Source organism: Natrix helvetica (genome assembly GCF_964273705.1).
Source record: "Natrix helvetica genome assembly, chromosome: Z".
Classification (NCBI taxonomy): Eukaryota; Metazoa; Chordata; class Lepidosauria; order Squamata; family Natricidae; genus Natrix; species Natrix helvetica.
The window spans coordinates 62,948,630-62,970,191 of NC_138554.1; the positions used below are offsets into that span (position 1 = coordinate 62,948,630).

At 33.9% G+C, this 21,562-nt stretch overlaps 2 protein-coding genes across 5 annotated transcripts in view; one reads left to right on the forward strand and one right to left on the reverse strand.

Moving 5' to 3' along the window:
* Window positions 1–21,542, forward strand: part of MSANTD3 (Myb/SANT DNA binding domain containing 3) — a 38,718-nt gene extending 17,176 nt beyond the window's left edge. For all 4 annotated transcript variants that reach the window (XM_081971045.1, XM_081971043.1, XM_081971046.1 and 1 more), the window contains 2 exons: window positions 12,474–12,923; window positions 14,518–21,542. In XM_081971045.1, the coding sequence (XP_081827171.1) occupies window positions 12,506–12,923; window positions 14,518–14,927 (828 nt within the window). In that variant the 5' untranslated portion in view covers window positions 12,474–12,505 and the 3' untranslated portion in view covers window positions 14,928–21,542. The remainder of the gene's footprint in view (window positions 1–12,473; window positions 12,924–14,517) is intronic.
* PDCD6 (programmed cell death 6) overlaps window positions 1–21,562 on the reverse strand; it is a 73,149-nt gene that overhangs the window by 6,607 nt on the left and 44,980 nt on the right. The window lies entirely within an intron of this gene.

A 21,562-nucleotide genomic window follows, 5' to 3' on the forward strand; every position in this document is an offset into this window, starting at 1 on the left:
AAGAGGAAAAAGAGCAAAGAGCCAGAGAAACAGTTAAAGAGCAGATAAAAAGTGGCAGTCCACTCAGAAAAACAGTCCCTCCCCAGACAGGGCAACGAGAGGGAAATGTATTAATAGAGAAGCCTCACAAGAAGTCAGGAAAGCATCTCCCCCCCCCCCCAATTACAACAATCACATCGCTCACTACAAACCCAACAGATTGCTTTTAGAATTCATATGAACAGACTTAATTACGGACGTTGGAATACCAGAAGTGCAATACTAAATTCCTTAAGCCAGCTTCTTCGCTCTCACAAGGGTTTGATTGATCTCTTTGCTGTGGAGTGGCTCCCTGAGGCCCCAAATTGGAAGCGGATTCTCCTGTTTTTCAAACAGCCCACCATGCCACAGTTGCTATTCAAGATGAAGGCACATTTAGCCTTCTGTCAAATCTTTTCCATCAGAGTCTTCTGTGAGGAAAGGGTTACTCCGTTAATTGTTAACATGCGAGCTCCCTAGGTGGCTGCCTCTTCCTCATTTTCAATCTTGGGAAAGGGAGAGAAAGACAGTGGGAGTCAACCAGCCTTGTCCAGTGAAGAGATACTTAACAGCACAGAAACTGATCTCATTAATGCTTTTGGCGCTTTCCCAAGGAAAGAACAAGACAATATGTTATTCAAATTAGAAAACTTAAAGAAATCTCTATTGGTCACAATGGACACAGCAGAGCCGCTTGTAGATCTGGTCTCCCCAATATTTGAGCCTCTCACTTCTCCCCCAGAGGACAAGGGATTGCATGAACACAAGATCATGGAAAATGGACACCAAGTCCCAAAGGGGCCATTAGAGGTCCCAGTAGAGATGGAGATGCTTTCATCCCTGTGTGAATATCCCATGACATCTTCAGCACCAAACCAAGAAACTTAGAGACGACCCACATCAGAGCCACCATCTAAAAGAATGAGGCATGACCTAACAACTCCTTGCCCTATACCCAGAGAAGAGACATTGGAATGGCAAGCTCTGTTAGCAGATGCTAAAACCTCTTACCTTGAACAAGTTCCTCAGGTGTCTATACAGGACTTAGATGGGACTCCCCCTACTTTTAGAGAAGGCCAATTCTGTGCATGATGACACCTCAATCCATGGCAACAACCAGACAACCTCCGTTTGTATAAATCAAGTTTCCTGATGAGCTGCAAAACATGACCCACTTTCCCTTATAACCTGGAATATAGCGGGTTGGTCTGTTCCATCAAAAGACCAACTCTTTTTTGACTATACATCACAATTTGACATCCTCCTCTTACAGGAAACCTGGGCCTCCGCAGAGATTCAGTTAGATGTTATTGGGCTAACTCAATCCCGGCTGTCCCAAGCAAGGTGGGAGCGGGGAGAGCTAAAGGGAGTATTGTGACATTAGTTAATACATCTTTGCAATTTAAATGTGTATCACTGCCACCTTTCCAACCATGGGTTGTTACTACCTTATTCTTATTTAAACAGGTGGAGATTTTGCTTTTTAATATCTATATTCCTCCACTTAATAAGAATAATGTGATTAACAAGATTTGGGACAGCATAGATGATTTTATTCTTGGCTGCTCAGACAAATACTCCAAAGCAGCAATAATTATAGGGGGGACTTAAACACCAAAATGGGACCAAATGATCAAGCATAATTTAATATATTTAAGTTCCACTATGATGAGAATGTAACAGGAGAATCCCTGTATTCCAGACAATTTAAAGACCCTAAAGCAAATCGGGCAGGTTTGTGTGTAAGACAGATGACTATACGTTTTGATCTTTGTATCCTTAATGGGTCCACATGGGGAGACTATCCAGCAGAATATACTTATCGGGGAACAGGAAGAAAATCCACAGTTGATTACTGGATAATATCATATGACCTCCTGAAGTTCTTACAGAAGATGGAGGTAGACTCGCGACTGGAAAGCAATCATGATGCAATACTCCTTACTCTCACATTACACTAGAAATCTCTAAGAGCAGGCACAGCCTACTTACCCAGGATAGAGAGTCAAAATACCCAGGTAAAAATTAAATGGTGCAAGAATTAAATTTAAGGGATACATGGAGACAGATAAATCCAAAGAAAAGACAGTACACTTTCTTTTCCCATCCGCACAATTTGAGGTCGTGAATAGATATGGCATGGATGAACCCAGAATTGATCAATAACAGAAGATATGGCGATTTCGCCAAATACATGGGCAGACCACAATCCAACTAATGATAAAATGGAAAGGTCAGAGGAAAAAATTAGAAGGATGCTAAATCAGAGAATTGTAAAAGAAAAATCATATATACAAATGATGGATAAGGAATTAGATATTTTCTTCAAGGAAAACAAGAAAGATCAAACAACACTACAAAACCTGTGGAATACCACAAAAGCCTATGTGCAGGGTATTATTACAGGAGAAGCTTAAAGAGTTGGAGACCGTGTTGCAGAAAGAACCACAAAATACTAAAATCAAAGAAGATAGAGATTTGGTGAAACATAAAATCAATCTAACACTTCAAGAAGAAATGATACGTAATATAAAAATGGCGAAACAAAACTATTTTGAAACAGCCAATAAAAAGATGGCAGGCCCACAAACTGAAGAAAGAAAAAACCAAAAAGCTAATACAGCAATTACAAGACGATCATGGGAATTCATTTCATAAGACAGAAGGAAAAAAAGTATAATCCAAAACTTTTTTCAAACTCTATAGTCAGGAAAACATCTCAGAAAAAGAACTCCAAAATTATTTGCAAGAGAGAAACCTACCAAGTATTTCAGAGGAAGCAGAAAAATGCTAAATAACACTTAACAGAGATGAAAGAGGCAATTAAGAAACAAAAAAATAATGAATCATCAGGACCAGATGGGATCCCACGGAGATATGTATATAAAAAATTTCAAGAAACTTTTGAGGAAATCATGTTAGAATTGTACAATGAAGTATTAGAACAAGCGAAAATTCCAAGTTAATGGACTGAGGCATTTATAACATTAATTCCAAAAGAAGAAACAGACAATCAGTTGATCCAAAACTATAGGCCAATCTCGCTGCTAAATGTTGACTATAAAATATTTATGATGATTAATGCGGAAAGTCTTTAAAAATATTAAATAAAATTATTCATTTGGATCAAAACGGATTCCTACCCAAAAGACAATTAAGAAATAATACAAGAATTATAACGAATGTATTAGAATACTATAAAGCACATCCAGAGAAACAATTAGCATTAGTATTGGTAGACTTACAGCTTTTGATAATTTAAATTGGCAGTTTCGTATTATACAATTAGCTATTATGAAATTTGGAGAAAAATGTATTAGAATGATTAAGGCAATATATTCAAACCAGACGGCTAAAATAATGGTAAATGGAGATCCAAGAGAAAAAGTCACCATAAATAAAGGGCTCACACAACGATGCCCACTATCTCCTCTTCTATTTATCCTCTCATTGGAGATTTTGCTAACACGGATTAGGGAAAAAGAGGGAATAAAAGTATTAAAAATGTAAAAAGCAGAATACAAATCACAGGCATTCACAGATGATATGTTTTTTATAATAGAACACCCCCTTGAAACACAGAAAATATTAATTCAGGAAGTAGAGTTATTCGGTAAAGCTTCAGGCTTAAAAATAAAATAAAATAAAATGAGAATTATTAAAAATCTTACACAAAGACAAAATGAGGAATTAGAATATTGGAAATGCAAATAGTTAAAAAGGTAAAATATCTTGGAATCTGGCTAACAGCTAAATGTTCTATTATAAAAGAAGACAATTATTCAAAATTACTACAACAAATACAAAAGGACTTGGAAAATTGGGTTAAATTGCAATTATTGCTGATAGGAAGAATTGCGACCATAAAAATGAATATCCTACCAAAAAAATTATTTTTATTCCAAACTGTACCAGTAAAATTAGGGAAAAACCTTTTTGTGGAACTAAATAAAATAATTTTAAAATTTATTTGGCTGTGGAAAAAAGCTAGGATAAAATTAAAATTACTACAGGACTCTAGAATCAAAGGAGTATTTGGCCTCCCAGATTGGGAGCTTTACTATCAGGCAGCAGCGGTAACATGGCTCTAAGAATGGATAGTACTCCAAAATAAAAGAATATTGATGATAGAGGACCATGATTTAGAGCTGGGCTGGCAAGCTTTTATCTGGGAGGGAAAGAGTAAAGCCCATAAATATTTCCAGAGACATCAGGTAAGAGGGGCCTTACTAGAAATATGGATGAAAATCAAAAGAAAATTCCTAGATGGATCTCAAACATGGAAGCAATTATCTACCCAATGTAATAGATTTGAACATGATATTTACATATAAGGAATTATTGGATGGGCAAAGAAAACTTAAAACAAATCAGGAGTTAAAATTACAGGGAATTGAATTAGGCTAGTGCTGTATCTACAAATTCAAACAAGATGCAAAAAGGATTTAGAACAGTACGGATTACAAAATGAACAACAAGAATTGGACAAAATAGTAACAGGAACAGAAGAAAAAGTTATTATAAAAACATACAATTGTCGCTTAAAATTCAAAATGGAGGAGGAAACCATGAAGGAAACAATGATAATTTGGGCTAAAAACTTTGGGTACAATATTGAATTGGAGCACTGGGAAAAATTATGGGGAAAAAATTATAAATTGACAATGTCAGCATCCTATAAGAAAAACATCTACAAAATGTTTTATAGGTGGCATTTACCCCCGGCGAGATTGGCCAAAAGTTCCTAAAGAAATCTCCAAACTGTTGGAAATGTAACCGCCAACAGGGGACCTTCTATCATATGTGGTGGACGTGTCCGAAAGTCAAAGAATTCTGGACAAAAGTTCAAAAATGGTTAGAAGAAATAATAAAACAAAAAATTGACATGAATCCTGAGCTGTTTCTTCTAGGAATAATTAAAAAAAAATCTTAGTAAGGATATCCAATATATAATGCTTCATATAATTACTGCTGCCAGAATTTCATTTGCCCAAAGTTGGAAACAAAAAACTATTCCCTCAAATGCAGAAATCATTAAAAAAAAGTTGCTAGACTGCTTGGAAATGGACAAACTAACGATGGAACTAAGAGATAGAGTACTATAAGATATGGAATAGGTGGTATAACTTGCTCGAAATAGATGTAAAATCAATGCATAAGGAACACATAGCAAACACAATGAAAAGAAATGGCATATACTTAGAAAGCAATAGAGATGGAAATATTGTATATAGATGTATATATTGTAAACATGAGAAAGTGTGAAACAAAAAAGAATATGTATAAGATAATAGAATGGAAAATGGAAAACCTGAAATCAGAAAAAAGAAATATCAGAAAGCTGTAAAAGTGTAATTGTGATTTTAATGTTTGGACAATGTCAAATAAAAAAACACTAAAAAAAAGGAGTGCTGTTTGCTGTCCAATTCTAGTAACTTGCCTGTCAGTGTTGGTGGGGGTGGTCGGAGATTATTTGATTGGGCTGTTTACTGTTGGCTTCTTTGGCTGTTTCTTGATTAGGATATTGTTTACTTGATAGTTGGTCTGATGTTAACTGACACCTTGGAGTTAATTTATACAGATCTGGGTGCTGATTGCTGGTGGAGAAGTGTTTGCGTAGTTTGGTTCCTTTTGGGGTTGGATGATAGTCTCTTTTGCATAGTCAATAGATGTTAATGTGTCTATTGATGTCTGATTTGTTAAAGTGCCAGGCTCCTAGAAATTCCCTGATGTTTTTGAACTTGACTTGGTCCAGGATGGCCAAATTTTCCCAATTGAAACTATGGTTAATCTGTCTATATGTTGTGAAATTAAAGTTTTCATTATATTTTCTGATTGCTATGCATTGGATGCATTTTGGCAGTTTTCTGCCTGTTTGTCCTATATAATGGTTGTTGTAGTCCTTACATTGTATGTTATAGATGACTCCTGATTTTTTTTCTTCTGGGATTGTTGGGCCTTTTGATCTGCTTACAATGTTTTGAATGACTTTATTTGGCTTGTGTGCTATCCTGATCCATGTGGTTATAGTAGTCTGTTGGTTATTTCTAAGATATTCTTGATTTATGGCAATGTAATTCATTTCAGGGTTTGTGTTGGTTGTGCTGTATTGGGTCAAATGGTCAGAGACTTTTTGATAAAGTTGCATGGATATCCATTTTTTTGGAATATATTATAGAGATGCTCTATTTCATTTTTCTACTGTTCTGGGTTGCTTCAGTGTGTTTGGGCTCATCTAAATAAAGTCCTTACACATCTTCTCTTGTGGGAGGTTGGATTGTCGCTTTGGCAATGGAGCATCGGGTTAGTATGGGTAGTTTTTCGGTATACTTGTGTTTCTAGTTTGCCATTGTGGTCTCTACTGTCCAGGAAGGTTAGCAATTTGTTGTGTTCCTTTTCTCTAGTAAACTGGATTCCTTTTAAAAAGTTATTAATGGTTCTGTGGATGTTTTCTAATTGGTCCTTTTTATTATGGTGAACGTGCCCTCTATATATCTGATCCATATTTTCAGTTGTATTTATGGAAGTTCTATGGCTTCTAGACATTGCATGATGACCTTCCACCCTAAAATGGTGATCTCATAGGTGTCCCTTTAATTTGTTGGTAAACGTGGACATCAAATTGGAAATATGTAGTTAAGCAGAGGTTTATGAGATCCATAATCCTGAGTGTTTTGATCTTTGTGTATTCGTCTGCAAGAAAACAAACAAGGTCAAAGAGCACCAAGCACCCCCCATATCAACTTTGAGCTACAAATATTCTCCTTTATTTGAACCATAAACAGGTTAGGAATGCAAATTTAAATATGCAAAAAATAAGGTAAGAGACTATTTGTCAGGCCTAGACAGATTCAAATCACCAGATTATGCTGAACTACATCCCAAAGTTCTGAAGAAATTGACAGATGTGATTTCAGAACCATTGAAACATATCTTTCAAAGTTAATGGATCACTGGGTAAGTACCTGAGGACTGGAAAAGAGCTGATAATGATCTCCGTCTTCAAAAAAGTGGGGGGAATAATGGATCCAGGAAATTACAGACTAATCAGCCTGACATTGATATCTGGGAAGATCTTGGAAAAGATAATCAAGCAACAAATCTGCGAATATCTACAAACAAGCAAGGTGATAACCAGAAGCCAACATGGGTTTTTCAAAAACAGATCAAGCCAAACAATCTTATTTCATTCTTTTAAAAAGTGACCAAATAAGTACATTAGTGAAGTGCTGTGGACATAGTATTCTTAGATTTTAGTAAAGCATTTGATAAAGTAGACCACAACATACTTCTTGGTAAGCTAGCAAAATTTGGGATAGGCAGCATCACTACCCAGTGGGGTTGTAAATGGATGACAAATTGTATTCAACATGCAGTTCTCAATGGAACTATATCCAAATGGAGGGAAGTAACCAGTGGGATGCCCCAGGGTTCCATTTTAGGCCCATGATGATCTAAATGAGGCAATAGAAAGAGAACTCATCAAATTTGCTGATGATACTAAGCTGGCAGGAGTAGCCAACACTTCAGAAGACAAGGTCAAGAACCAAAATCAGTGTGACAAACTTGAACAATGGGCCTAATAAATTGAAATTCAACATAGATAAAAGTAACATTTACATGCCAGTAACTGTGAGAGGGATCTTGGAGTCCTAGTGGACAATCACTTAAATGCGAGCCAATAATGTATGGCAGAAGCCAAAGCAGTCAATGCACTCCTAGGTTGCTTTAATAGAGGGATAGAATCAAGATGATGTGAAGTTCTAGTACCACTTTACAAAGCTTTAGTAAGACCACTCTTGGAATACTGCATCCAGTTGTGATCACCAATTATCATAAAAAGGATGTTGAGACTTTGGAAAGTGTACAGAGAAGAGCAACAAGGATGATTACAGGGCTGGAGGCTAAAACATACAAAGAACGGTTACATGAATTGAGTATGTCTTGTCTAATGAAAAGAAAAACTAGGGGTGACATAGCAGTATTCTAATATTTAAGGGACTCCCACAAAAAAAGGTGGGTCAAACTATTTTCCAAAGCACCATAAGGCAAGACAAAAAACTATGGTTGGAAACTAACCCAGTAGAGAAGCAACCTAGAACTAAGGATACATTTCCTAATGGTAGGCAATCAACCAACTGAATAGCTTTCCTTCAGAAGTTGTCGATGCTCCATCACTGGAGACTTTCAAAAATAGACTGGACATCCATTTGTCTGAAATGGTATATGGTCTCCTGCTTGAGCAGGGGGTTGGACTAGAAGACCAATTCTAGGTTCCTTCCACCTATGTTCTATGAAATACTAGATGCAGTTACACTATAATTTTGCTATGATTTTGATGGACAATGTCATGTCTAATATCAGGCAGGATCAAAGATAGAATATTTGCCTCATAGCTGATGCATAAGAAGGGGCGCTAAATCTGTTGTAGTGCAGTTGCTATAAATACTTGATTCTAAATTGCCTAGCAATTTTGATAATTTGATTTACCAATTGCACCAATTTTCCTATTTATGGTCATTTTATTACTCTGTGTGTGCGTGTATATACGTATTCTTTTGGTTTTTTATGATTTACGATAATTTTTGATATAAAAAATCAAATGAAATGAAATATTAGAACATACAGGTTCCTATTTACCAAAGATAATTGGGACATGAACTCCATGGCTAAGCAACATGATCCTAAGGCACAAAGTCATGTGACCACTGCAGTTATGATGCCAGTTCTGACAGTCCTTAATGGCATCGTTAAGTGAATCCCACACAGTGGTAGCATCTCATGTCCATTAACTTTGTTTGCCAGAAGCTGGCAGTGAATGTGACAAATTCCAATTGTGACTCTGGGGTACTGCAACATTGCAATTATGAACCGGTCACCAAGTGCCCAAATCACTACCCAAATTACAGTACAATTGCATGGCTGTGGGGATTCGGTAATGGCTGTAACTATGTACATTGTAAATACTCCTTGTTCAGTGCAATTTCAAAAAGTCACTAAATGAGTAGTGGTTGAGGAGGTCCGCTAATAAAGGACAAAAGCTACAGCTGTATGAAAAAACAAGGCAACATTCATCCCCAGCCAAAACTATGAAGGAAATAACAGCATAAAAATGATACATTTTAAAGAAAATGTATATAGATTAACAAATATTCAGTGTTATTATCTATACCTGATACATTTGTGCAGACTTTAACAAATATAAAAAGAAAAAAATGTATAATATTAAATATTAAAATAAATAGCAAATTTATAACTGACTTAGTATTGGTCTTTGGACAGCGAGTTTTTTTTAAAAAAAAATCAGAGCGTAAAAAATGATTATGGTTATATTCCTTTCCAGAATTTTACTAGAGTGATAGTATCAAATATAGTTCTGTATTAGTTTCAACTGAAACAGTGTGATATTACTTTTACTGTGATGGTGTTTATACTATTAAATGATACTATTAAATGATAAGATTAAGAAACAATCTGATATTATTGCTACTATTAAATATCCCAGGATAAAATTGATAATGTTTTGACTGAATAAGTCAACATTAAAAATATTTTATTATGTAATACTGAATCAAATGTATATTTTTATATAATACAGCCCTTCCTAAGATTGCATATTTTCAAACTGACTGTACCCATACTTTCCTTTTCCAAAAAAATTACAGCTTCTTAAATATATTGAAACAAGAAAAGTAACTGGTTCACATGCTTAGTTCAATTGGAGGTATTATAAAATTTATTTTTAAATATTGTAAAATTTATTCTACAGCTTCACTATAGTCCCCTTTAGTAAAGTTTACATAACTAATTTTGAAGGCTTGAAAGATCCTGCTGATTATGCAAGTTACTCTCTAATTTTCTACTAAATTTTTCTGCAAAAATATTCATAACAATGCTGGCATGTAAACTGCAGCTGGTATTACCTATGATTATTCATCTTATGACTTTATAAAAAGCCATCAAACTGATGTTAAATTACTAATTAATACTCTAAATCAAATGTGTTCAACCTTGCAACTTTAAGACTCCCAGAATTCTTTACCCAGCATCCATTAGTAATCTAATATCAGCCCTTGATATATTTAGAAAACCTGAAATCAGTCATTTTTGCTGGATGTGGAAAATCCAGCAAAATGGATTTTACAGTATCATTCTCCTGGAATGGGGTGGGAATGGAGATTTTGCAGTATCCTTCCCTTGCCACAGCCACCAAGCCACACCACGCCCACCACGCCATGCCCACAGAACCAGCAGTAAAAAAAATAAATTTTACCACTGGCTTCAATAGAATTATTATATATTCATCATACTTTCATGTGAAACTGATAAGGGATAGCCCAAAGATTTTTTTTTTCAAAAGGCAACTGGACTTTGTTTTTTTTTTTGAAGACATTTCGCTTCTCATCCAAGAAGTTTTTTCGGTTCTGACTGAATGGTGGACGAGGGAAGGATTAATATTAGTTGCAGTCATCTGGTTGTTAATATTCTTTCTGAGAATTGTTGAGGCTACTTGGAGGTTTGTTTTGTGTTGCACCTGAATTGTGCAATCGGGTGTTAAACCTTTTGGGAAATGCTGAAAGGACTGTGTTGTAAACAGAAGATAGGTGGTGTCATATATTTCCCCCTCTATTGAGAGAGGACTGTTCAGTCTTAATGTAGATGGTCTCTTTGACCTCTCTTTCAAACCAGCGGTTCTCTCTTTCCAGAATGTGGACTTTGCTGTCTTCAAAATAGTGACTTTTGTCTTTCTAATGCAGATGGACTGCTGGATCCTGGTGAATTTGTTTTCCTATGTTGTGCCATATGCTTATGAAATGGTTGTTTTGTTTCTCCAATGTACAGATATGCACATATTTGACTCAAATATTGTCTACCTACCTATACCGTCAATGAGTGGATAGAATTCCTGTGAAGTTAGGCTTTAATATAAATTAAAGCCTAACTTTAGGCTTTAATATATTTTCTGTGTAGAGATTGGCCAAAATGGGGACACAGATGAATCCATGGCATAGCCATATTTTTTGTCTGTAGAAACCTTTATTGTATTTAAAATACACTATATTGCCAAAAGTATTTGCTCACCCATCCACATAATCAGAAGCAGTTGTGAGCGAATACTTTTGGCAATATAGTGTAGGTACAGGTCAGGCAAAGGTCCAGCAAAGCGCTTAAGTATTCTGTGCATATGTATCTTGCTGGACCTCTGGACCACTCCAAACCCAGCAATGCAAAGACAAAACCACTCCAAGCCCAAAATGTGGTACGAACACCGAGTCATCCAGCAAGTTCTGAATTACAAGTCACCCTTGTGCCCTGTGCTCTACCATATTCAGTTGACCTTCTGCTGCCTCAGATGATGCATGAGTGATCTAACTCTCTGTGAGGCATCTGCTGGCTTCATGAAGCCTTCTTCCCACAAGGAGATTGCCACACTGAACAAGAATACAGTCTTGAGTTCCCAGCAGCTGCTTCACAAAGACTAGGCCAGGCATGCTTGTCAGTAGTGAGAGCAAGAAGACAGTAAATATTAACAATTCCACTTATAAACACTTTCAGATTTTTGGAAATAATTTTTGGGACTGATTAACCATCCAAGAGAATCCAGATATAAACCAATACTGACTCATTTGTTTTTTCTATGTGATAACTTATCACTGCTACTGCAGTAGGTTGCATTCGATACATACCTTACTTGAGCATCTTTATCTACAAATTTAATTTGTAGTATTAAACAGACACTTTTGAATAAAATATTATGTTACTTCATAATAGTAAATTCCTTTGAATGAAATTAAAAAATTATGACTAGCAGAATATTCAGGTTGCTTCATAATTTCATGTATCCTTTTTAAAAATACATTCTAAGAATTCGCTCAAATGATGAAATGTAAATATACTATTTCTTTAGAATATTCTATTCTGTAATAGAATTTGTATCTTTTCCAAAATAAAGTATAAGAGAAATATTGAACCATATTCCACAATTATCTGATAGCTGGTATTTTAATTTTGTTTTTTTAGAAAAGCAGTTTAGTCTAAAAGATCTTTTAATACATATTTCTGTCTGTAATGGTTGTTCACTAGATGCCCTTCGGAAGCTTGTAATTAGGACATAAAGAACAATGGCCATCCTTTGCTAGTATTCAGAGCTATGTATATTGCCTTGCCTCTGAACATGGGCATGCCATTTTTGTGCTAACTGGAACTGAGCTGTTTTATTTTCCATGTATTTTAAAATAACAAAGCAAGTGACTATGACAATATCTTGCAGTGGTAGTAAGTTATAAATCATTTGAAATTACACCAAATTTTCTTTGAACTCACCAGTTAATGATTATACAAATTGGCTGAGTCATATATATGTGTGTGTATTTCTTATGGATATGTGAAAATTACATTTTATGACTTTTTAATGTTCATATTTACAAATCTAAAGCATTCCTATTGAATTTCAGCTTGCTTTGATATCCCAGAGAATTGACAGAAAATGCAAAACAGTGAAGTAATAAAGCCTGCCAAATACTTTTCTGAAGTGGAGAAGAGTGTGCTGCTGGCATTAGTTGAGAAATATAAGTATGTACTTGAGTGTAAAAAGAGTGATGCAAGGACTATTGCATTGAAACAACGGACCTGGCAGGCCCTTGCCCATGAATATAATTCCCAACCAAATGTATCACTCCGAGATTTCAAGCAGTTGAAAAAATGTTGGGAGAACATCAAGGCTCGGACAAAGAAAATAATGGCACATGAAAGAAGAGATAAGGTAAAAAGATGCATTAGTCCACTTATAAGTAATCACATCCTAGGAAAAGAGAAGATCACCAACATGATACCAGACCAAGTATATTTTTTACAAACTCCACCAGAAGAAGATTCTGAGTATCAGCCTGAAACTTCCAATCAAGGTACAGTCATAATCTAGTGACCTGCATTAATCTTTTTTTTCTATTTCAAAAATAGATAGGATATTTGCACTGCATTTATCCACTGGTATCTGTATAATGACATCAGTTTCAAAGTGTAAGCAAATCACATGTACAATTCACTGTATAATTAGTGAGACATAATTCACTGCTGTAGCTGCAGTAACAGCAAGATCAGTCCTGAACTGTGTCTTAGCTATTGCATCATCACCATGTTTTTATCTCAAAGTAAAACAGAGAGAAAATCGTTGACAGTGGAGTCCTTCCTGAACATAGAGATAGGAATTCTACAAACTGCAGAAGGCAGATTGCAACCTATGCTTTGCTATGGCTGGTATTGGAGCAGACACAAGGGTGAAACCAGGATTCACTAAGCTTTCCTTATGCAAGTGGGGATTTGGAATTTCTATTTGTATTTTAACTATATCAAGCTTTTTAAGGTTTTATACTACATTTCTGGCAAGTCTTTAGGAGCTGGGAAGGATAACCCCTTTAATTTCTTATTAATTTTTTAAAGTTTTGGTTTTAAAAATTTAACATCTTTTGATGTCATATATTTAATTCCCAATTAGATTTTTAAATTATTAATAATAATCTTCTGTACAAAGAGTACTATTTTAAATATGATTAGGTACAAATTTGTATAATGTTTTAGCAGTATTTTGTTTTATTAAGAAGTTATAGAAAGCATACTACAATTAAACAATTTATAATGGTAAAAAAGCCTTCCCCCCCCCTCCAAAAAAAATACACCTTTGAAAATCACAGTGATCACTTTATGTAAATGTATCTTACAAACAATTGAAATATCTTTAATGTTTAATTATCTGAAGTGGAGCATTTTGGAATGGGTAGTTTTTCTCCTTGTCATAAATGGAAAAAAGTACTTACCTATAGTTCTACAAACAAAAAGAGAAGCTAGGACAAATTTCCTATACCTTCCTCTTGCAGTCCATTAAGTTCAAAGTGCCTAGGACGTATAGTATTACAAAACTGACAACTTCTTGAATCCAGACCTAAGTTTAAATTTATGGATATTTCCTCTTTCAATAAACCAGATGAACTTCAGCCTTATTCCCAAGCTCGGAACTGAGGTAAAGTAGGAAATATTTACACAATGTACCAGAAGTGAAACATTTTCAGAAGTGAAAATTATATGCACATACATATATCAACAACAATCTTTCTTTCCAATTGCCTTTAGCATTTTGGGGAAGAGGGGTGCCCACCCTAAAATATGTTTGTAATTCCTGCTGTAGACAATTTTGCTATTTAGTGTATCCTGAATGTTCATGGAAGATTACAGGAATGTTTTTAGTTATACAGTGTCACTTTATTTCTAACATTGAAATCTTATAACCTCCCTATAAAATGCTTTTTCTTCATAACAAATCACTAGATGAAATAGTACAGCTGTTTGTGATTTGCCAAGGCATTCAGTAAATGTCATGCTGATAACGGGAATCCAGGTACATTTCAGATACTTTCGTTCCACAAGGTGAAATAGATCTTACAATAGGGAGAATTCTTTAAAAAGAACTGATAAAGTTTTTAACTGTTTCTTGTATTTTCCCAGAAACTTTCAGTGTTATTAACAAAGAATCATGTGATGAAGAAAAAGGACTTGTACATTTCCAGGTATGTGAAGGTACCTCACAGTCTGAGCCTTCCTGTTCAGCAGTCAGAGTAACTGGAAATAAAAACTTCAGAAATAAAGCTGCTCAAGAAAGTGATTTGAAAAAAATGCATGAAGAGGAACACCATCAGCAAATGTCTATTTTACAACTGCAGCTGATCCAAATGAATGAAGTGCATGTGGCAAAAATTCAGCAGATAGAAAGGGAATGTGAAATGGCTGAAGAAGAACACAGAATCAAGATGGAAGTGTTAAACAAAAAAAAAATGTACTGGGAAAGAAAACTTCAGACTGTTACAAAAGAATGGCCTGTATCATCTTTTAACAGGCCATTCCCTAATTCACCCTAGTACTTGCAGCAGCTGGTGGTTCATTAGACTGAAGTAACTTGATCATTGGAAAATAGTTTGAGAATTAGGTTCAATTCCTGTATTTAGAATGACAGTGTAATTGTTGGCTATGAACAAATGTCAATAAATACCTAACGTAGGGTTTAGGTAGGTTTTCATTTAATAAAACAACAAAGAAATCTCCATATTTTTGGAGGCAAAATGTTGATGTAACTTTTTAATGGAATTTCCATGTATGCCCAATAAACCCACTCTTTTTTCCATGGTAGCCAGCTCAATCCTATTGGGCAGTTTATATTATTTTATTTTTGTAGCTGAATTTTTCAATTAATTATTTGATGAATGTATCTTAAGGTACATTTACTAAGACTTGAAGAGTGACTCGGTTGAATTAGCAAGTAAGGTGAAAAGGGTGATAATATAGCAATTGCTGTACAAGAAAAGGAATTCAGATTTCCAACAGCTGTCTGATTGGAAGTCTGTCTGTTCAGTCATAGTTATAATTGTGGAATACTAGAAATGTGTGTTCCCCCCTTTTTGTCTTCAGTTCTATTGCCTTTGATTTGCACTGCATGGCACAATCAGCCCACTAGCTGGTAAAACTCACAATAGCATCTGGCCTGCAGTAAAAAGAAATAGCCCACTTCTATTTGCAGCCTCGTCCTATGAATGTTTTATCCAAAGTAAATGCATATAGAGTTTGCAATTTATTAATTTTATGCAAGTACTGCTTGTGAATGTTTGTGGCTTCCTCCTACTATGTACACACACATTACTGGATACATGTTTAGAGGCACACAATGTTTGAAGCAACCCTTGTAGAGCTTTTACCTTTGAACCGATTAAAAAGAGTTTAAGGAAACAAATATAATACAAAATAGAAAGAAAACTATTCTATATTTAAAATAGCCAGTAGCCTGGAATGTCCACAATTCAGATGTAGCATTATTATTTCAGACTAATCAGCAGAGATGATAGGGAGTAGCCTTTTTTCAGTGTAGGAATTCTGTTGTGTTCATTGGGTTTCCAACAATTCTGAAGTGTTTTCCTTCTGGAGATTTCTAGAAACTTTTTTTTTCACTCCATGCATTTCTGCTGGTCACGGACTTGAAGCTTATTAAGAACATTACCAAATCTTTTAAATATCTGAATAAATAGGCAAAAGTTATTATTCATAGAAAGCTCCCAATAAGACAAGGGGGAGGCACAGCTCGTTACTGAAGGAACAACCTCATAGCTATACAACCACCCTAACATATTTTTTTAATTACTTATTAGATTCACCTTTTGGGTAGTTCTAAATTAACAAAAGGACACTGTTTTCTTACCCAGGTTTACAGGAAAGGTTGTAATAAACGCTGTAAACAATCTGAACCCAGAATTTAAATATTTGCTTGTTGACTAGCTTGTGCGTTGAATTTAGTTAAAGCAGTGGAGTCTCATCCTTTGTAGAACAAAATGGGTAAAACCAAAATAATGTATTTTTTTGAATTTTTTGGTTTTGGCTTAGACTAAGAGGCAAAAACTGTCTGAGTTTTTAAATCAACTAACTTCATTTTAATATAAATCTATTATTAAAAAAATCAGTGAAAACTATAGTTCAAAGTAAATTAAATTTTGTTACTGGTATGAATATACTATATATTTCCATAGCATACATTTATTTTTTTCTAATTGTTGGACATTATCCAACTGATAGCAGAAAATTCTGGATAAGAGATTTCACTGCATTTAACACGTCACATACAGTAAAAGTTATATTTACAGCTTCAGTGACTATTGCATTATGTTTTAGATATCATATTTGTTACTTTTCTTGGAGCATACAACATACTAAGACCTGATTATTTTTTCTCCGGTATTATAAAGAAGAAGGAATTAATTTTTATATATTATAAGTTTACATTTACCTATAAAAAAAGCAAACTAAAAATTAATGAAATCATAATCTTACACAACAAATTAGTGTCATTTAATTATTTATGTATTTCCAAATAATTGTGTGCTTTTTTCGGTCAGTTTAGTAGCATTTTTCAATGGCCTAATTTGAATAAAACATTAATCATGTCTTTGAATTTTAGTTTGTTCCAAACTTGTGTTTGTTTATTTTTAATAGTTGAATATTGGGGGAAAGTCTTTTCCAAGCTATCTATAGACTGTTCTTATTGAATGGGATTATGATCAGGTTTTTTTTTAATTTACTACTTTTAAATAAACCAAACTAAATAAAAATAAGGGAATTATTTTTAAAAACCAAATAAATGGGAAAAAACCCAAAGAATCATCTATATTAAGACATGGCTGAAAATGAAAGAGAAAGTAAGGCATGCAATTATTTAATTCTATCATATCTGGAATTAATATTATAAAGACAAAATCCAAAGAGATTCCATTACTCAGGGGGATGAGCAAATTGGGATTTTTCAAAGGTTATGTAAACCACTGTTTAATACAAAAAATGAAATGTAATTTTTAATTTTGAGTGAGTCTTGTTGAAGTTAACATTTTTTTGTGATTCCATTGGAAATATGCTAAATATCTTAGCAAAGTGGCTAAATATCTGGCTCAATTTGTTCTATCCAATTTCATTCATGAAGGTAAAGTTGTATGGATATTTGTTTAATAACTATGTTTAACAGTTTTTAAACTTCTAAGAGATCTCTTTGCACTACTGATATTTAATCTGTATAGATGTTCTGATTCATAGTTTCAGTTCAAGCCTCTGCATATTTCAGAGCAGGCTAACATTATAGATGAATTACATCTCAAACTGCACAAGTTGTGAACCAGCAAGCTAAATGCAGTGACTAGCACTCTTGCAGTATGTTTGGCTTAATGGGTCACCAGTTGTTCAGATCTTTGTTCATTTTATATTCAATTTCTAGTGAATGTTCCATAATAGCATTATTCTCATTATGCTATGTCTTGATTTCTGTCACAAGCTATCATTAAAGTTTATAAATGTCAAATATTAGCATGGGCAAAGAGAACCTTGAAGTAGCAATATCATGAAGATAAGACATAAATAACAATTTGTTGAGTACCTGTTTCTGCTACCATAATCTCCGTTCTAGTTGTGTAAGTTTATGGCTGGTGACACTTACCATGCTAGTTTAAAATGTGGTTTGTTCAGTTTGGCTTAGCCATTGTCTTATACACCAGAATTTATGGTTTAGCATTATGTATGATACAACATTTAACCAAGACATTTGTTGTGTAGCTTCAATATTGGTGCAAATAGGACAGCTCCATCATTTATTTCCTGGGTACTGAAAAAAATTAACTGGCTTTGATAAAAACCTTCTAAATTTAGTCATTTTGTTCCAAATTTGATAATGAGTTGACACTACCAATCAATCTGTCTACTTCATTCAAATAATTCTAACTTGCATTGGATCTATCCACTGAACAAATGCATATTACAGAGCCTTTTTGAAATCTCTTCAAATTGTAAGAAACCATTTCAAATATCCTCATATGTACCGGTACCTCTTCAAATTAGTACCAAAGCTGTTTCTGCTTTTCACAGAATTATTTTCAAACTTATATAATTGAAAAAAATGGAAAATTGCTATTATGTCCAAATATTAATTGTTGCCCTATTTGGTCTCTAGAACCAGAACCTTATGCTTTATATATAAATATTTAAAGAATAAGGGGAACCTTGTTATATATCTTGGTTTCATGATAACATTTTTTTTGATGAAGGATTTGTTCAGTAATATTTATTTTTTCATCAAAAGAGACTCCAAAAAAATCCATAATGAAAATTAATAGTAGGTGTACATTTTAGTGCCTTGTCTATTGTATAATGTGTAATCAAATGATGGATTTCTTATTAAAAATGTATCTAAATATTGCTGTAGAAAAATTCCATATGCCTATAGTTGCTCCCAATAAATCATGATGTATTAATTAATCTTGAATTTTTATTTCAGTGTAAAATCATAGGTTGTTTGGTATTCACTGTAAACAGTAATAGTTTTAAGTACGTCGAGAAAAGAAAAGAGGATGGCATGTTGATTATGATTAAGCAAAAATGAGAAAATAATTTAAATAAGGCATCAGCATACACACCATGTTCTGTAAATGCTAACTAATATAAAATAATGACTTTAAAACAATCGTCATGGTAAAAGTTTCAATTATATAGACAATGAATAGAGTCCAAAACACGTTTGCAATACAGCCACATTCTCCCTAATGAAAACAAAACTCACTAATGTTTGTATACACAATAAACTACAATTAATTGAATCACTATTTGCCTGAAGTTCACAACACGTAGAAACAAAATTTAACTACATAGTTAGATACAGATGCTGAATCAGATTTATTGTTCCTACATATGAGAAAGTATCTTGGAGTAGTTACTTAACACATACTTCTATTAGCAAAGTTACACAGATTAAGTAGGTATTGATTTTAAAAGCGTACAGGTTGTCTTTGACTTACAGTTCATTTAGTGATTGTTCAAAGTGATTGTTTTTCATTTTTAATTACCATTGCACTATCCCTAAGGTCATGTTATCAAAATTCAAGGGCTTGGCAACTGACATTTTTATGAAGATTGCAGTATCCCAAAATCATGTGATCACCTTTTGTAATCTTCTGACAAGCAAAGTCTATGGGGACACTAATATTAAGTTGACAATCATGTTACTAAACAACTGCAGTGATTTGTTAAACAACCATGTCAAGAAAGGTTAATGAGGCAAAATTTAACCACTCAAATATTTCGTATTTCAATCATTCATACACACACAACTTGAGAAGCCAATTTTGTATATATATATTATATTTATATTATACAATATATAGATGTATATAGGTATATTCTAATATATAATAGAATATGTATAATAGAATATGGTATAGAAAACTGTTCCATGTAGGAATCATGGGTTGCTGAGGAGGTGGGAATGAAGAAACACAGACACTTTTTTAAAATGGATTTTATATTTTTATGACTAGAATTCTGAATTGGAAAAGTAGTGCTTTTTTACATAAAGCTGACAAGAGGCTCTGTTATCCTTGTAGATATGTCTATGACTTTGTCTCCTCAACAGGAAGTTGTTGAATCAAATGAATAAAGTAAAATGGGTGATCCAGATGCTGGTTTTATGGTAACCTAAGATAAAACCTCTACTTGTTTTAAATCACCGGAAACTGAATTCTCAATTTTCTGCTCATGTTGATTCCAAATCAATATACAGTATACATTCCTGACATTTATTACACCAAATAGTATTTAAGGGAAACACTATGTATTTTAACAGTCTCTGTTGAATGGCCTCTTGTACCATTTATCTTAGCTACATAGAATTAATATTCAGGAAACGCTTTTTATAAAAACAAATTCTGGGAAGTGTCTTCATTGTTTATTTCTTCTTGCTGTGGAATTGATTTCAGCTGTTCTAAAGCTCTGTAGTGGTCTCCAGATAACAACAACAAAATATACTGTGCTCTGGAATATTTCTACTCAGCATTTCATGATTTGCCATTTTAGCATATATGAGCCGGAAGTGACACTGCAAAAAATATCATACATTAATATTTTATTATATCTTGCTAAATATTATGATTTAATGTTTGCTTCAGGGAATAAATTCAACATGTACACTTCCAGTTCTCTATCTCCAAAATGATTTTTTGTAATAATACAATTTTACAAATGCTGTTTTTCTTTCTTATAAATATTCCATATAATCCTAAATTAGAAATTTCAGTTTGTTTTACACCATTATTTAGTTAAATAATGAAGAGGATCTTTGGAATTTAGTCATAGGTATCGCTGCTTTGGAGGAATGCTGACTTTAACTAAATAATCGGAAATCCCTTGCAGCTTCCATGCCAGGCCAATAATATAGAATGTCTATATGCAGGGAGGGAGACAGAAATCCACTCAAAACTAGCTAAGTATTTATCAGATTTATTCATCTCTTATTTATTCATTTTATGTTTAAAATAATCCATTCATTTATTTCTATTTTCATTTTTTTAACCTATTTTGGCCCTTTCTTTGTATTTTATCCTCAAAAGCTCTAAACTAGATTGGGTTGAGAAACAAGTTATCCCAAACCATGACTGAGTGAGAATTTAAGATGGCTTGTATCTTGTTAATGAACAGAACGATTGTTAGCTGCATTGATATGTTTTATTGACTGTGCATCGTAACCTGCTTTTTGTTCTTTGATCTCTCTCAGCCATGCCCTCCTTATTCCTTCCGTTTGGGAAAGCCTTGGGAATTAAATGTTTCTGTGCAGCAAACTATCTCTAATAGAATCCCCAACCCTTAACACATCACAGCTTTCAGAATTTTTTGGGTAAAACTTCTGGTTCTCCTGTCCTTACCCTTTCCCAATATTTGGAAAAGAGTATATTTCTTTCTTCTCATACAAATCAAAAACAGTTTATCACATTGACCTAATTCTCTCCCACAAGAGTTTGCCTTTTTTGCTTCTAAATAAAATATACAATTGCATTCTTATTCTTCCCCCAAATGGTAATTGTTCATCTTTAATACACATGAAACAAATACATTATAGCAATAGCACTTACACTTACCATATTTTTCAAAGTATAAGATGCTCCAACGTATAAGACGCACCTAGCTTTTGGGATGGACAACAAGA